General features: G+C 48.2%; 1 protein-coding gene across 1 annotated transcript in view; it reads right to left on the bottom strand.

Annotated features, from left to right (window-relative positions):
• Positions 1 to 16,714, bottom strand: part of LOC147610454 (AP-2 complex subunit mu) — a 64,210-nt gene that overhangs the window by 21,487 nt on the left and 26,009 nt on the right. Inside the window, exons 2-8 of the mRNA XM_086785983.1 lie at positions 4,560 to 4,737; positions 4,270 to 4,360; positions 4,026 to 4,120; positions 3,808 to 3,900; positions 3,659 to 3,707; positions 2,856 to 2,994; positions 2,638 to 2,754 (exon numbers count right to left, since the gene is read on the bottom strand). Of these exons, the coding sequence (XP_086642109.1) occupies positions 2,638 to 2,754; positions 2,856 to 2,994; positions 3,659 to 3,707; positions 3,808 to 3,900; positions 4,026 to 4,120; positions 4,270 to 4,360; positions 4,560 to 4,737 (762 nt within the window). The remainder of the gene's footprint in view (positions 1 to 2,637; positions 2,755 to 2,855; positions 2,995 to 3,658; positions 3,708 to 3,807; positions 3,901 to 4,025; positions 4,121 to 4,269; positions 4,361 to 4,559; positions 4,738 to 16,714) is intronic.

Raw genomic sequence — 16,714 nt, 5'->3', positions numbered from 1 at the left:
CTTTACACAGTTGGAGATCCTGATTGTTGTCAGAGCTTGCACTGAGGATGGCAGACGCCTCTACTATGAGATTCAGGATGAGGGCAGACTTCAGAGAGTGGAGGAGGAGTCGCCTTTGGTTGCAGAGTGCACCTTTCAGAGGATACGGGTAGTGGCCGCCGCTTCCCGGAAGTGGCATATTGACCCCGACCCTGCAGATGTGCTCCCGGATTGGCGCATATGGGCATATGCAGCGCGCCCCTTGGCCCGGCTACAGTGGGACCCTGGGGAGTACGAGTGGCATGATCCTTATGCATCCCTTGAGGCCACAGAGATCACCTTTTTCCAGTATACAGTTCGGCTGGGGCGGCATATTTTGACGGCTAGGAGGATGGTCTCTCCAGCTGCAGCGGGGCATTGGCGGCTACAGGGACTCTCACAGGAGTTCCTGGAGGATTTTTGGGCTCGGCTCTGGGCTAGTCGACAGGCCCGCAGGATCTCGACTTTCCAGTGGTCGCCCACAGGGGCTCAGCAGTTGGCACCTGGCTTGTTTACAGCGGCCCCTTCTATACCTTACACACGGGATCCCCCTGATGTATTGATCCTAGCTTGCGAGCCCGTGTATTGTTCCTAAATAAATTCCGAAAGGGGAATTTATAAGCATTCCCTGTGTGTCCTGTGCAAAGTTCTCTAAGCTCTACTGTCTCCCTCTCTATTTTTCTATTTCTTGGATACATGGTGGAATCTGTCATAGCACGCCCCACTGGGTTTACAGGGTCGCGGGGCGGACTGAGTTCTGGGCCAGGTGAGACAAGTTCTTCCCAAGGCTGATTTTTGGTGCAAAGGTGGAGATTTTAACATGCTAGAGGAGCCAGAGACAGGCAGGGAGGAGACTTGGATACAATCACTAGGAGTGAGTACACAGCGTGGGAGGAGCTGGTCCTCTCTCTGCATGGACATCATCCTTGGCACTTACCAGAGTTTGGTGGCCTTCTCAATGAGCTGCCCTTTTTGTGTTCACTGTTGGCTCACATGGAAAGTTACTCCCCATGCAAGAAACCAGCGTTGAGGACCTTATGTGCCCTGGTCTTCATGGCTGAAGATACCACCTCACTTCTTTGGCTACTGAAGAACTGACCCTTGCCTTGTGTTCTCAGTGGGATCCCAGGATTGGGATTGGCGCAAATCCTTGGCCCATTTAGATCCCCCTGGCATTCCTTCTTTTACTACGTAGTGTGATTGACATGCCACTTCCAGCCAAGGCATCAAACCTAGAGTCCTACCAGGCAGTCAACTAAAAGGCTTGCATTGTGCATGGCACAGATTCTTTGCAAGATTTGGAGGTGCCTATGGGACCGTCACCCCTGACCCAGCTGCTGGTTGACAGCCCACAAGAGCCTTGCAATGGATGTGTGGTTGGCCAACCACCTGTTGGCAGCCGATGCTGCATACAACACATGTCTTCAGTGTCACTGCTTACCGGACTGCCATCCTCTTTTTGTTCCAGAAAATTCACTCAATACCAAAAGCTGCAGAAGCTCTCAAAACATCATGGTCACTGGTAGACCACATTCCCTGCCTACAGGTCCAAGGCCACCAGGAGATCTGCCATACAATCCAAGTCCTACTGCTGTGTCAACTAAGCCGCCACCTCCAACAGAATGGGACAGAAGGGTTTCCACTCATACTTTTTCCAGACTCAGCTTGATATGATCAGAACACCAGGCAAGCCAGTTATATCTAATCAAAATCCCTGCTTTTTATAAAACATCATTAATGCCTGGTACATGTCAAGATACTCTGAAATTGAAACATTAAGGCAGGGAAGAGAGCCTGGAAACAGGATGCAGAAAGCTGCCACATGTGAACCACAAAAAAGATCAAATTGCAAGTCAGAGTGAAAAGTTGCTGCAACATCAGTCATGAGGAACAAGGTTCACATGTGGAATCGTAATACTCGAAGCAGGTCACAAATAGCTCCAAGGACAGGGTTTGTCCAAGGAAGTGACGATTTCTAGCCAGAAAGTATCACAAACAGCAGTGAAAATCTCCAGGTGCAAGAGATGATGCAAGAAAGATTGCAACAAATGCCACAGCTCAAGTAGCCTTTGCCCCAAAACAAGTGCCAATGCTCCTCCCTGCTTTTGTCCAAAATTTCCTTTGTTTGTGCACTCTGTGTATGGCCAAGCTGGACATGGAACTATCTAGCAGCACATTGCAGTAGCAGGGTGACACAGCTGTTGGGACAAACTTAGAAGGTGAAGAATATATGGAGGCCTTTGTTGTTATTTCTTTGAAAGGTGTTCGTAAAAATGTCGTACTTTCTGAGGCCCTTGACCCTGTTGAGGAAGTAATAGTAAAGGTAAGAAGCATCATGCTTGTAATGAAAGGACCCTGGTATTTGAGGCCCCAGTTGGTGCTGATAGTAGTTCTTGCAGTTTGAAGATGGATGCTTAAGAATATGAGGAGTGAAGATATGCATACACCTTGACAGATTGGATGGGAAAGAGAATACATTCTCTTTCATATGCTAAATTCAAACAGTTGCGAAAGTCAGCTTGTAGTAGTGAGATCCAATCCTCAAATGTACTATTCATATATCCATGATCTCGTGTGTCCATGTGAGGGTATTTTTAGTGCGCTACACTGCAGACTTACTTCATGAGTTCAAATTCTCCATCAGGTGGAACAAAGCTGACTGTCTTCTCAGAATTGAATCGAGTGAGGTTCACACATTGATGAAAAGTAACATCATCCAGCTCAATGGTTTTGCCACTGCAAACATCATCAGAAAAACAGCATGTAAACTGAAGCTTGGACTCAAACGTGTTGCAGTCACCTGCATTTTTAAGCAACCAAAACACACCACTTGATACCTCCTTGTGGGACGTGCTTTGAGTTGTGATTCCTTCTCAAGTCCTATCTTATCATTCAAACCAAGTTTCAAGTCTGGCATGCCCGATAGAAAGCATTTCATGAGGATTTTTCCAGTTACATCGCACCTCAAAACTGTACCTGAAGAGCACAAAAGATATGGTGAGTAGATACAACCTGAAATCGAGGTATCAAGATAAACAAATTCATGTGAAAATGTTAAGTTTCTGTGGAGTTTAGTAAGGCAAATGGTTGAGAATTCCTTAGTGATGCGCTCCACAAAGTAAGGCGCTTAGATTACAGGACTGTGAAGACACAGGCTGGATGTTAAAAAACAAGGAGGAGACTCGGCTGCTTGGTGGAGCAGAAAGGCAATATGGTCAATTGAGAGGGGGTGGGAGCCTTTAGGTCCCCAACCAGCCCCCCCACCCCCGGGCGTGCGGCCGCCTACACAGACCAAGCCTACTTCTTAGTCACTTGATCAGGTTTATCTAACTACCTACCAGAGCAATGGTCAGCCAACACATGTGGCTGCCACTAGCAATTGGCCAGCTGGCCAAGTTTCCATTCAATACCTGACAAAGCATATCCCTTTGGCACCCTGCTTGCCTGCCACACCATTTTCCTCCTGCCCATGAGATTTCCCAGCCACTCCCAGGTGTACAATGTGCTAAGGCCTGTATAGATTTACAAACAAATCCCAAGGAGGACAGCATGACACCAAGTCCCATGTTTGCATGTGAAGGGCACACAAGCATGCACATCATATGGACACAATGAACGCTCATATATTAGAAATCAATACCTTTTGAAGACATGAGTAAGTTTACACTCTCTACAATATCAAGGAAGACCTGCAGAACAAAATGACAAAATAAGATGGCAGTTCCATAACTATGCACTTCAAACCATCCAAAGAAGCAGTGACAAGGGTACGGTATAAGGCAAACGCACCTCATTCTTCTTGTAGACAAGGCCTTCTCTGCGCCAACCCACAGCTCCAGTTACTTGAAGAGTTGCATTTGCTGGAGGTCTCGAGTCTTGCGGCTGAAAAACATAGGGTGGTAAAGGTGATGCATGAGCTTAAAACAAAATTATCAGCTTCCACTCAGAAGCCGTTGCTTTCACCAGAAAAAAGCATTCCACTTTCACAAGCTGCAGCAATACCATACCTTTGAAGAGAAAGGAGAGCGGACACCTTCTTGTGTAATGTAAAGCTTCAAAATTTCAGGAGACAGATTCTGTGGGTAACCAAAATCCATGATTTCTGCATACATAAGGGTTTTCCAACACCGCCAAAGCTTGCTTCAAGTACATTTTGGAAGCATGTGTCAAGCTCACAAGAAAACATGGATCATAGAAAAAATCACCCAACAACTCTACAGACATGAGCATTGGCAACCTTTACTACCATACCATCCAGTAGCTCATATATGAGCACAAAATTATTTCGAATTGCATCTTCGTCAAACGCACCACCAAAATATGACTTGAAGAGAGCCACTGCCTGCATATCAAAACCCCAGTGGTATTCACTTATCATAGTAAAGAAATGTGAAGGGTTGCGCTCTCAGGTAAAGACCTGGGTTCAATATTCACCAGCCTAAACCCGCTGGACACATTATGTCAATAATAACTAGATAATATATATAGCACAAAAAAAGAATATGTTTGAAGAAAAAGTGTTATGGATCTGATGAGCATACCTCTACCACAAATTTTAACGCACATGCCGCATTCGCATTACTGCTAACAACAATAACAATGTAAACATTGCTGATTCGCATGTACAAAAATGAGCAGCCACCAATCTGCCTTACAGGACAAGTGCCAAGATCTTTGGTTTGCATAATATGCATCCGGAAGGCATCCACCATATTTCCCCTGTCAATCCAACAAAGATAAACCTCGTCTCAGAAACAGATTGCAACTTAAATGTCCAAGCGTGCTTATAGACATGTCTTTTGAATGCACAGGAGATTGGTAAAAAATGTTTATTAAAAGTTCCTTCATGCTCATGCTCATATCAATACTGCCAAAAAATCAAGCTACACCACGCTGAGCACCATGCAGCAGCTCCCGATGACGGATATGTTAGGATGAGGGTAGAGAGCTATACGCTCTCAGTCCTAGTACCAGCTTTTAGCTTTTCATTTTTAGTTCCTAGCATTTCCATTTATTATGTAACTCATAGGCCGAGTTCGGTCTTTTGGAAGACGTTAATAAAATCTTTCTTTCTTTCTTTCTTTCTCTCCCGCCAGCCCTCCCTGCGCCAGCCCCCTCTGCACCAGCCCTCCCTCCCGCCCTCTCTCCCACCAGCCCCCCTGCCCTCTCTCTCTCTCTGCACCTCCCCTCCTCCTGCCCGCCAGCCCCTCGCGCTCTCTGCTGCGCATACCCCCCTGCCCGCTACCCCCCCCTTCCCCCCCCTCTTTGCTGCGCCTCCTGCCCTCTCTGCCCGCCAGCCCCTGCGCCCCCCCTCCTCCTACCTGCCAGCCCCTCGCCTCCTCTTCTCTCTCTCTCCCGCCTGTCCTCTCAGCCCCCGCCTCCCTCTCCCCCCCCCCTTTTGCTGCACCTCCTGCCCCCGCCTGCACACGCAGCCCCGCCATTGCCCTACTGCTGGACCCCCCTCCTGCTGCTGTTTCGCGCTGCGCAGGTGTCGTGGATTAAATTCCAGTCCATTGGCTGTGGGAAGTACTACAAAAAGTCATGGCCAAGACCGGAGTTAAAGAGGAGCTCGTGAAGGTGGAGGACAAGCTCAGCACAATTATCAAAGAAAACAAGAAGATGGTCGACTCTTCCGTTACCGCAATCATAAACCGCCTCTCCAAACTCGAGAAGGGATTTGACAAAATCCAAGAGCTCGAAGAGAGAACATCCAGGCAAGAGGCTGAGATTTCAGCCTTAAAGGAGGAACTAGTGGAGGCCAAATTGAAACTGTGCTAGGAGACCATCCAGCTTTTGCTTCAAAGTGTTTGCTAACTAGACAACAGACTGCTAGCTACGGACATAAATCAAAGCGCACTCGGCTCCTTACCAAATAGCTCGTTGGGCCTGCATGTGTGAGATGAGTGTAATACCTGGAATGCTCCTATCCCCGTGAGTCAAAACAAGCTCAAAAACACCATCAACAATAGTGAAAGTGTCCTGCCTCCAATCACGAATGAGTGCATAATCCCTAAACCACTGAATGCCGAGAATCATATCACACCCCAAAGAGGTGAGACAGTGAAGTCTCGCTAAAATGTGACCTTTTGAACCATGAAAGCGAACTGTTGAGCCTAACCGGGAGTGAACCCGTCTACATCTAGATGATGGGGTCCAAGTGTACAACTCATCTTCCTAGCCAACGGAGAAGAAATGGCATCCTCAAAGCTGCCCGTATCAAAGAGGACAGTGAATTGTTGTCCCTTCGCTGTGCCATAAGCACGAATGAGGGCTTTCTTTTGCTCCTCAACCTCACCCTCCTGCTTATCGTCAAATAATACTATGGGTACTGCATTTAAGGCGAGGAAGAGTTGGATGGCATTGGTGACCGATGTGGAAGGTGATGTTGCAGCTATGGCGGTGGCTACTATGGAGGTAGAGGTCTTGGAGGCTTGTATAGCCTCCCACTTGGTACAATCTTTCTTACAATGCCCCGCATTGTGACAGAAGAAACATCTGTTTGTCAGAATGTGCTGCGAAAATGAGACTGAAAACTAAGAACAGAAAACACAGAAGTGCTAGGAAAGAGATGCGTTGTGAAACTCTGGTATATACACTATCCGGTACAATATGTCAAGGGGGCATGGTGCCCCTATATATATAGGATGGGGCAACCAATCGGCCTGTATAAATAGAACTGGCAGCCCCAACATGGGCCCCACGACCAAGTCGACCAACCCCTAGTCGGGCCCCTCCAGGCTAGCCGCCTCCTACAGGCCGACCAAAGAGAGAAAAAACAACCCTCCACACAAGCCTACGAAACTAGGAAAAAAAGGACAAAATCACGGACTCCTCCCGCGGGCGAGCACACCCACATCACAGGCTCTCACTCCCTATGGTTTAGTATGGTACATACAGGAGATGAATGCTAACACCCCCTCTCAGCTCCTAGATGTGGAACCAATCTTGAGCAAATCTACCATCTCGAGGGTTCACGTGGTCTTGTGAAGAGAGGGTGGGTGGGCAAAAAAAAATTGAAGGAGAGGCTGCACTTTCTTGCAAGGTGGCGATCCAGTAATGACGCCTGCCTTCTACCTACTTCTCCATGTCCCGTACAGCCCGAACACTCTCCAATCAGCACCAAACACAGCAGCCCTACAAGCTCTCACCGTCTCCAAAGCTTCAAGCAACCTTGAGCTCTGATACCATGTAACATGCGAAAGCTTCGGAGAAGATCGGTAACTTCAATGCTCAGAAATCAGCACACTTTTCGCGACGGAATTAATGCACAAAACTGAATGAAGATGTGCAGAAAATAGAGAGAGAGAGAGAGATGGAGAGATGGAGAGGACACAGTATTGGGTCCCAAATACCCTCTGTAGGACCCCCACCACGGATGGTGTATTCGCTTTATTAGAATGATGTAAATCTGAAAAGAAAATACAGAAATCTTGACCTTTCTTGGCTGAGAAATCTTTGCCCTTGACCTGCAATCCTTCACCCCTTTGCTTTAGCAACTCCTTGGCTTGTCTGGCCCTTTCTTGCCTTGGCTCTTGGTGAAATATGAGATAACACAATTGATCTATGGGTCACCTATTTATACTTCTCCACAACAGCAATCGGCCAGTATATAACCAAGCGGCCAGCAACAAATTGTCCCACGATGATAAATCAGCATTAAATGCTGGAAAATTCCAATAAAATCTGCACATCTCTTCCTGGCTGGGCATCACGCGCTGTAGGCATATGCTCACTTATGGTAGTGCTATGTGTGAACAGGGCTTAACCAAGGGCACTTTTTCCCATGTGGTTTTTCCCCTTGGACATCAAGCGTGAAAGGACAACATATAATATTTTGTACTTCTATATTATATGGATGTGGCACACATGCAAGAGTTGACTTGCATTTTGTGGATACCACACTTTTGGCTCTCTCTCTCTCTCTCTCATTTCTGTGTGTGAGCTTCTCAACCCTGCACCTAACCCTAATGTACAGGTTTGTGTGTGTGAGTGTGTGAGTCCAACACCCAACATTTGGTATCAGAGCAAGGGGCTGACCCTGGAGTAGTGCCTGTGGGGAATCTGCAGAAAAACCGGCCAAATTCCGTCCAATTCTAAGCTCTAGGGCGTTCACTGGTTTTCGCCGCCCAGCCGCCGCCGCCCAGCGCCGCCACTTTCGCTCCTCTGCTCACCACCGCGCCAGCTCTTCTACTGCACATGGGGCCACCGGCGCTCAGCCCAACCGGCGGCAGTAGTGCGCAGGCGACCACCTCCGCCCCTGACTCGGCGGCGCTGCTGCTCACGTCGCCCCCCACGGTCGCACCTCTGCTGCTCCGCCCGCCCAGAGCCGGCACCCGTCGCCGTTCCTGCTCCGGCCGTCCTGCGCCAACGACTCCAGGCACCTTGTGCCTCTGTTCGCGCCCAGCGCTCCCTGCGCCCTCCGTGCTAGCCCACGACTGCCTCGGCGCCTTTGTTTGCCGCCAGCGACTCCAGCACCTGCCGTTACCGGCTCCCGCCTGCTCGACTAGCCGACTCCAGCGCCGTGCTGCTTCTGCCTGATGCTCGCCCGGCCTCTGGCTGGCGCCTCTGGCTGGGCCCCGACACCTGCACCTGGGCCCGCCTTTGACTGGCCCGACACCTGCCCACAACCTGCTGGCTCCCTCCAACGCCCGTCAAGCGTATTTGGCTGTATGCGCTCCACTTTCACTTCTGCCTGGCTGTTGCCCGTCGACAAAAGCGTCAAACTGCTGCTGCTCGAACGCCTCTACATGACCAGTGCCTCCCGTGGCCAGCAACGCTCCCAACTGACTGTACTACAGGTAGAAATATACAAATTTACGCAAAATTCTGCTCACGTAAAATTCTGCAGCCATTTCAATGCAGGTCATATATAGATTTTGCAGACACTTCTGTGCAAGTCAGATTGAAAGGAAAAGGGGATTTCTCAATTTCAGGAAAATTTGAAAAAATTGGGCATTTTGCTTTGCCTGCAATTTGGGGGTTTTCAAAATTGAGGTCAAAATCAGCAAATTGAACCTCTTTCATTTGCAAAAATTTGGGGGTTTTCAAAATTGAGGTCAAAATTGGCAAATTGAACCTCTTACATTTGCAAAAATTTGGGGCTTTTTTGAAAATTGGCCAATTAGATGCACATTGAAGCGATTGGAGTGCATAAAAATTGGGGATTTTCAGATTGGAGCATGTAATTGGGCATTACACTTGTGATTTGTCGCGTATGTATACACATTGTGTGTAATTGGACAATTGTTTACACTTGCTTTGATTTGCAGGCATACATTTGCAGAGGACATTTGGTTGCCTGGCAGTGCACATTGGTGCTTGGTTTGCTTGCAGTTATACTTTGTTGACATGGCACAGAATGCTACAGATGTATTTGGTGTGCTCACCCAGGAGGTCTAACTACTCCCTCTGGAGTTTCATGATCCGTAATTGGCTGGTAGCCAAAGGGCTTTGGGGCATCGTGTGTGGTGATGACACACGCTAGTGGTCTGAATCGAAGTCACTTGTCCCTTCCTGCTCAAAGCATCGGCCACTGGATTGGCCTTTCCTGAAAGGTACTCAATCATACCACCGAATTGCTGGAATATCTAGCTCCAGCGGTGTTGTCGATCACTCCGTTGTGCACTTGGCATTGTCTAAATCCAGCGTAATGCCTGATGGTCAGTGCAAACCTCAAAGTCACAGCTATAAAGAAAATCTTTCCAATGTTTCAAGGCCTGTATACCTGCTAGGAGTTCACGATCGTAGACTAAGTAATTTTTCTCTCCGGGCAGTAACTTACGAGACATGTAAGCTATTGGATGACCATTCTGTTGTAACACACCTCCAATTGCGATGTTACTCGCATCGGTGATCACCTAAAATGGCTCGTCCCACGAGGCAAGTGCTAAACAAGGCGCTTCTGATAAAGCCACCTTGAGATTCTTGAATGCCTCCAACGCTCGTGGAGTCACTCGAATCTTTTGCCTTCTTGTCTTCACACCCTTTAGCAGATCGGTGAGATTCGCTGAGAGATCAGAAAACTTGTCTATGTGGGTAGAGTATGCCTGGCATATACCCACAAAGGATCTGATGTCATAGGCTATCAGAGGTATTTCCCAATTGACAATCTCGGCCACTTTAGCCGGATCAAGTCAAATGTCTTCTGCACTAATTATGTATCTCAAGTAATGCACCTGGAACAGATAAAATTCCGACTTCTTTTCATTGACGTAGAGCTCGTTGCTTTCCAGCAACATAAGGACTTTCTCCACATCAATGTCATGCTGCTCAACCGTAGCTGAGAATACCAGCATGTCGTCCAAAAATATGAACACACACTTTCCAATTAAATCTCAGAAAACACGTATCATCATGCGGTTAAATGTAGCTGGGGCGTTCGTCAAGCCAAATGGCACAACCACAAATTCATAGTGGGCCCGTTCCGTACAGAAGGCTGTCTTGGGGATGTTCCCCTCCACAATCCTCACCTGGTGGTACCCACTCTTTAAATCAAGTTTCGAGAACACCTTTGCTCTATTCAGCCTCTCGAGAATATAATCAATTCGAGGCATCAGGAATCTGCTCTTGATAGTCAGCTTGTTGTGTGCACGATAATCGACACACAAACTGGAAGACCCATCTTTCTTCTTGACAAATAAGATCGGGGTTGCAAATGGCAACACGCTAGGGCAGATGAAGCCAGATTGCAACAATTCTTGGAGTTGGCGATCCAACTCCGATTCCATTGCCTTGGAAAGGCGATACGAAAACTTTGCTCGGGGTTCCGAGCCTAGGAGGAGGTCAATCTTGTGGTCCTTCGGTCTGGACGGGGGGAGCCCTCTTGGGCTCGCCGACAGCCTGCCCAGCCCCTCCTTGGGCTGGTGGGCAAGTCCTGGGGCTGCCTGGCCCCCCTTGGGGTGGCCCATAGCCTTCCCCGTGTCCAAACCTGTTGCATACCTACATCTACACACCTGTCTGACATCTGGTGGCAGACCAAACATACAGAACAACTGACATCATTCCAGAGGGAGACTCACAGCGCGGACTGGCATTGTTTCATGTGCAGGACAGTGCACACCTGACCTTGGACTCATGTGCAGGACAATGCACACCTGACCTCGGACGATTGAGATGGAGCCCTGGGGCTGACTCGTCCCGGACTGGGCTCACATGGGACCAGTTCACCATCCCAGGTCCTGCACCTTCTGTACAGAAATGTCTACGTGGCATCCAAGTGCGGGATGCACGTGGCATCCCCTTCTGCTTAACTTGACGAAAACTGCATAGCCTCCAAATAATCCGTCAATAATGCCGGATAGTCTTCGAAAAACTCTTTGTCGAGCCATACCGCTTCATGGGTTCCCCGGTCCTGAAACTTTGTGAGGAACTGTCGTAGTCTTCGGCCTGAGCCATGCTTGAAACGGTGCAGAAGGATCTGTTCTGGAACCATTACTTCTGCTTCATCCACAATGTTTGGTTCCGCTTCGTCTTTGACCTCTAAAGGGGATGGACCTGCAAATGGCTCTAACCAACTGACATGAAATACATCGTGCATAGTCCAACTCGGAGGTAGCTTTAACTGCATAGACACCTCATTAATCTTTTTCCGGATGGGAAAAGGTCCGAAGCTCCTGAAAGACAACTTTGGGCATCGCTTGCCCACCTGCTTCAATCTTTGCTTCATTATCCAAAGATAAACCCAATCTCCTTCCGAAAACTTCATATCCCTTCAGTCTTTATTGGCCTGTCGAGTGTAGGCCTCTTGCGCTTTAGCCAATCTGTCTTTTACTGACTCTAAGATCTCCTGGTAAGACTCCGTCACTGTTCGCCTCCGGTACTGAAGACGAAGTCCTAGTTAACAACGACTGGAAAGGTCTTCCAAACGCTGCCTCATATGGAGTCCTGCCAATAGCTGAAGAAAAAGAGTCATTCAAAACAGCTTGAACTAAAGGTAAATACGATTCCCACTTACCTTGCTGATCGTGGACATAACACTTCAGCACATCAAAGGCCAACTGGTTGTATATCTCTGTCTGGCCATCTGGCTGTGGGTGGAATGCACTGGAAAAATTCAACTTCGTACCAAAATTATCAAACAATGCCCTCCAAAAATGACTGGTAAACTTGGCATCTCGGTCTAACACTATGGTTCTAGAAATCCAGCCAATCGGGTACCAATGCCGAATGAATAGCTGGGCAACATCCTCGGCGGTCACATTGGCCCTGCACGGAATAAGCATAACAAATTTGCTAAACCTATCAACAATAGTTAAGCACTGCGTATTACGCTTACTCGGACTGGGAGGCAGATTCGTGACAAAGTCCATCGAAAAATGTCCTGGAAAAGGACCCTCAGGAATTGGCAAGGGCTGTAACAACCCTATCTTCTTTCCACGAGGAGCTTTCACCTTTTGACAATTGTCACAGCGTTGTACATATGTAAACACATCACGCCTCATCTTTGGCCAATAGTATTGCCGTTCCAATTTCTCCAGAGTGGAATTCATGTCCCTATGACCACCTGTAATGGCGTCATGGGCATCATGGAGAAGAGCTGCCCTGAACGACTTCATGACACATAGTCGGCCTTAGTAGAAAAGCCAAACATCGCGTATCAGAAAGTGGCATGGTCCTGTGGTATCCAATGCCTGTTCCCACTGTGTACAGAATTCCTCGAAATCGGTGTACGTGTGCTTCATGTCCTCTAGTCCTGTACCAACAAGGTCAAGTCTAGTGGTCAGAATCGTAGACACTTGTCTCTTCCTGCTCAAAGCGTCGGCCACTGGATTGGTCTTTCCTGGAAGGTACTCAATCATTCCACCGAATTGCTGGAATATTTGACTCCAACGGTGTTGTCGATCACTCCACTGTGCACTTGGCATCGTCTGAATCCAGCGCAATGCTTGATGGTCAGTGCAAACCTCAAAATCACGGCCATACAGGAAAATTTTCCAATGTTTCAAGGCTTGTATAACTACTAGGAGTTCACGATCATAGACTGAGTAGTTCTTCTCGGCGGGCAGTAACTTACGAGACATGTAAGCTACTGGATGACCAATTTGTTGTAATACACCTCCAATTGCGATGTTACTCGCATCGATGATCACTTGAAATAGTTCGTTCCACGAGGCAAGTGCTAAACAAGGCGCTTCTGACAAAGCCACCTTGAAGTTCTGGAATGCCTCCAACGCTCGTGGAGTCATTCGAATCTTTTGCCTTCTTGTTTTCACCCCCTTTAGCAGATCGGTGAGATCTGTCGAGAGGTCAGAAAACTTGTCGATGTGGGTGGAATATGCCTGGCATATACCCACAAATGATCTAATGTCATGGGCCGTCTAAGTTACTTCCCAGTTGACAATCTCGACCACTTTAGCCGGATCAAGTCAAATGCCTTCAACACTAATTATATATCCCAAGTAATGCACCTGGAACAGATAAAATTCTGACTTCTTTTCATTGACGTAGAGCTCGTTGCTTTCCAGCAACTTAAGAACTTTTTCCACATCAACGTCATGCTGCTCAACTGTAGCTGAAAATATTAGTATGTCGTCTAGAAATATGAACACACACTTTCCAATCAACTCCCGGAAAACACGCATCATGATGCGGTTAAATGTAGCTCAGGCGTTCGTCAAACCAAATGGCATGACCACAAATTCATAGTGGGCCCGTTCTGTACGGAAGGCTGTCTTGGGGATGTCCCCCTCCACAATCCGCACCTGGTGGTACCCACTTTTTAAATCCAATTTTGAGAACACCTTTGCTCCATTCAGTCTCTCGAGAATATAGTCAATTCAAGGCATCGGGAATCTGCTCTTGATAGTCAGCTTGTTGAGTGCACGATAATCGACACACAAACGGGAAGACCTATCCTTTTTCTTGACAAATAAGATCGGTGCTACAAATGGCGACACGCTGGGGAGGATGAAGCCAGCTTGCAACAATTCTTGGAGTTGGCGGTCCAACTCCGATCCCATTGCCTTAGAAAGGCGATACGAAAACTTGCTCGGGGGTTCCGAGCCTGGGAGGAGGTCAATCCTGTGATCCTCTGGTCTGGACGGGGGAAGCTGGGGAGGGAGGCTGTCCCGAAGAAAAATCTTCTGGAACTTTTCGTGGAGAACCAAGTACTTCTCGGAAGCACTAGCCACCGTCTGGGCTGTCTGGATGTAAATCATCGCACACTATGCGCCTTTCCGGACTGAGCGGAAAGTTCGGAATTCCTGGCTCACACTTAATGGTCACCGGGGCGTTTGACACATTCCGATTGATCTGGAACGTGTGCTTGTCCCACTTGACGTCAGGAAGAAACTTGTGAAACCACTGAATACCCAAAATTATGTCCGCTCCTACAAGAGGGGCAACCATAAAATTACGCACAAACTCTATGCCCTGAATCACTAACTTAGCACCTAGAGCTTCATACTTAACGCTCGTTGTTATGCCTGTGCTAAAACCCTCAACCTGTTTGTCCACCGAAGTCAGCTCAAAAAGGGCATGCCTAGCGGCCTGTTCCGTGACCACATCCTCCGTGCTGCCGCTGTCAAACAAGACAACGACTCTCTGGCCACCTATGTAGCCAAAGGACTTGAGCAATTCGTTGCGCTCATACTCCTGGTCATGGGCGCCCTTCTGCTTATCTTCGAGCTCCCGGCTAATAATTGCTCCAACTGAAGCACCGGGGTTTGAAGAAGAAGAGGTAGCCGCTAGGGTCTGTGTGCTCACCACGGAAGCTATGGAGGCGGCGGCGGCGGGCTTTAGAGGCTTCTTAGGACAATCCTGAGAAGTATGTCCTTTTGTATGACAAAAGAAACATCTACCCTCCTTCTTGTACTGAGAAAGTTTCTCAGCACTTAACTTCCCACCTGTCTTGCCTGCCTCCGCTTTCTGGTCTAGAGTAAGCTTAGACGCATTGTTCGAGTTCTTGGAGCCAGAGGCTCCCGGGCTCTGTTCTGGGGAAGACCCCGTCTGGTTCTGGCTTTTGCCCCCCGAGGCGTTAGCCCTGGGAGAAGCCGGCTGGGAAGTCTTGGGCTTGCCACCATTATGTTTCATTTCTGCACTCTGCGCAAGCGAGAGTGCGTCCTCAAAGGTGGCTGGCCTAAACATACGCACCTCCCATTGGATTTGCGTGTCCAGGCCATACAAAAACTGCCCTTTCTTGCCCGTATCAAATAAGCCTAATTGCAGACATAAAGTCGAAATTTTATTGGCAAACTGAAGGACTGGTTGCGCATTCTGACACACTCCCCTGAACTCGTCTTCGAGTTGCTCAAGGTAGTGGGGCGGTAGAAACCGCTGCTTAAGGTCGCGGACAAACTTGTCCCACACATAAGCTACCATACCTGCTCTGGTGTGGGCATGAGCCCACTGAGTCCACCAAGGAATGGCCTCACCTCCAAGTACTAACTGGCTAAGATCACTCTGTCAGTATCTGTTTTCCTCACTGCGGCAAAGCAAGCTTCAAATTGATGTAACCATGAATAAAGAGTTGTGGGATCGAGTTTACCATTATACTTACTGAAGTTCATTTTCTCGGGAAAATGATTCGAGGGCGCCACCGGTGTCAATCTGGCGTCCAAAGCTCTGAGGTAACGCTCATGTTCCACGCATCGCATGGCGTCGTCTTCTCGTTGTCGAATCTCCAATGCACGCATCTGCAACTCAAGCAAAGAGCTTGGCTGCGGCTGTGACCCCGCGAGAGGGTCCCTGTGACGAGGATCTGGAATCTGGAATATGGAAGGAGAGGGAGGAGGAGATGGAGCTCTATGGTCTTGGAGCCTGGATCTAGTGCAGACGTGCACCTGCTTTATGCAGCCGAGGCCGACAGCAGTCTCGAGGCCCGCGAGGGCAGCTTCGTGGCGGTATGGGACGTCAGGCACAAATCGCAGCTCAGATGCAAGCTTTGCAAAACTCCATCGCTGTATTGACCACTACCCTCTCTACTTTCTCGGGTATGGATACCTTGGCTTCAGCTTTAGGCCCCAATATTACTCCGGAACCGTTCGGGGGCGAGCAAAAGCAACGCACCAAGGAGATTGTGGACACGTGGCTACACAAGTGGCAAGTTCACTTTCAGTTTCATCCATATGATGATGGAAAGAAAATCCAATTAGCAGCAGGTTTCCTGTCCGGCAAAGCTTTGCTTTGGTGGAAGGAACTCAACCCTAAGCCAACGACTTGGGCACAATTTGAAGACGTTTTCAAGAAAGAATTCCTCAAGAAAGAGGATGATTACGATGTTATTGCCCGGTTTTCAGCTTTGACCATGACCTCGCAGCACCTCACTTATGAGGTCTACCTCCAGAAGTTTCGTGACTTGCAGATGAAAGCTACAAAGATGGATCCCACTACTCTTTTGGGGTTTTTCGTAGCTGGTTTACCCGACTCGTACCGATTACATGTTAAAAATAACAAATGTAAAACATTGGACGAGGCCATTCATTCAGCTCGTATCTATGATGATACGATGGTCTCTTCCAAGTCGAAACCCGTTACCGAGCAGGGGAACAAGCATAAACGAAAGTTCTCCGCACCTATGGCTAACACGACAGAAGGAAAGTCTTTGAACCAACCTTCGAAGAATTCAAGTTCGACACCAGCGAAGAAGAAACGACTCCTTAGGGCTTTGAAGCTCAAGAAGGAAGGACGTTGTTTTATCTGCGAAGAAAAAGGACACATGCGTAATGAGTGCCCAAAGCAAAAGGGTACCAAGTCAAAC

This window comes from Cibotium barometz, chromosome 49, assembly GCF_041138505.1.
Source record: "Cibotium barometz isolate CiBa-2024 chromosome 49, ASM4113850v1, whole genome shotgun sequence".
In the NCBI taxonomy this organism is placed as follows: domain Eukaryota; kingdom Viridiplantae; phylum Streptophyta; class Polypodiopsida; order Cyatheales; family Cibotiaceae; genus Cibotium; species Cibotium barometz.
The sequence above is the reverse complement of the archived record's forward strand: the minus strand, read 5'-3'. Positions and strand labels throughout refer to the sequence as shown.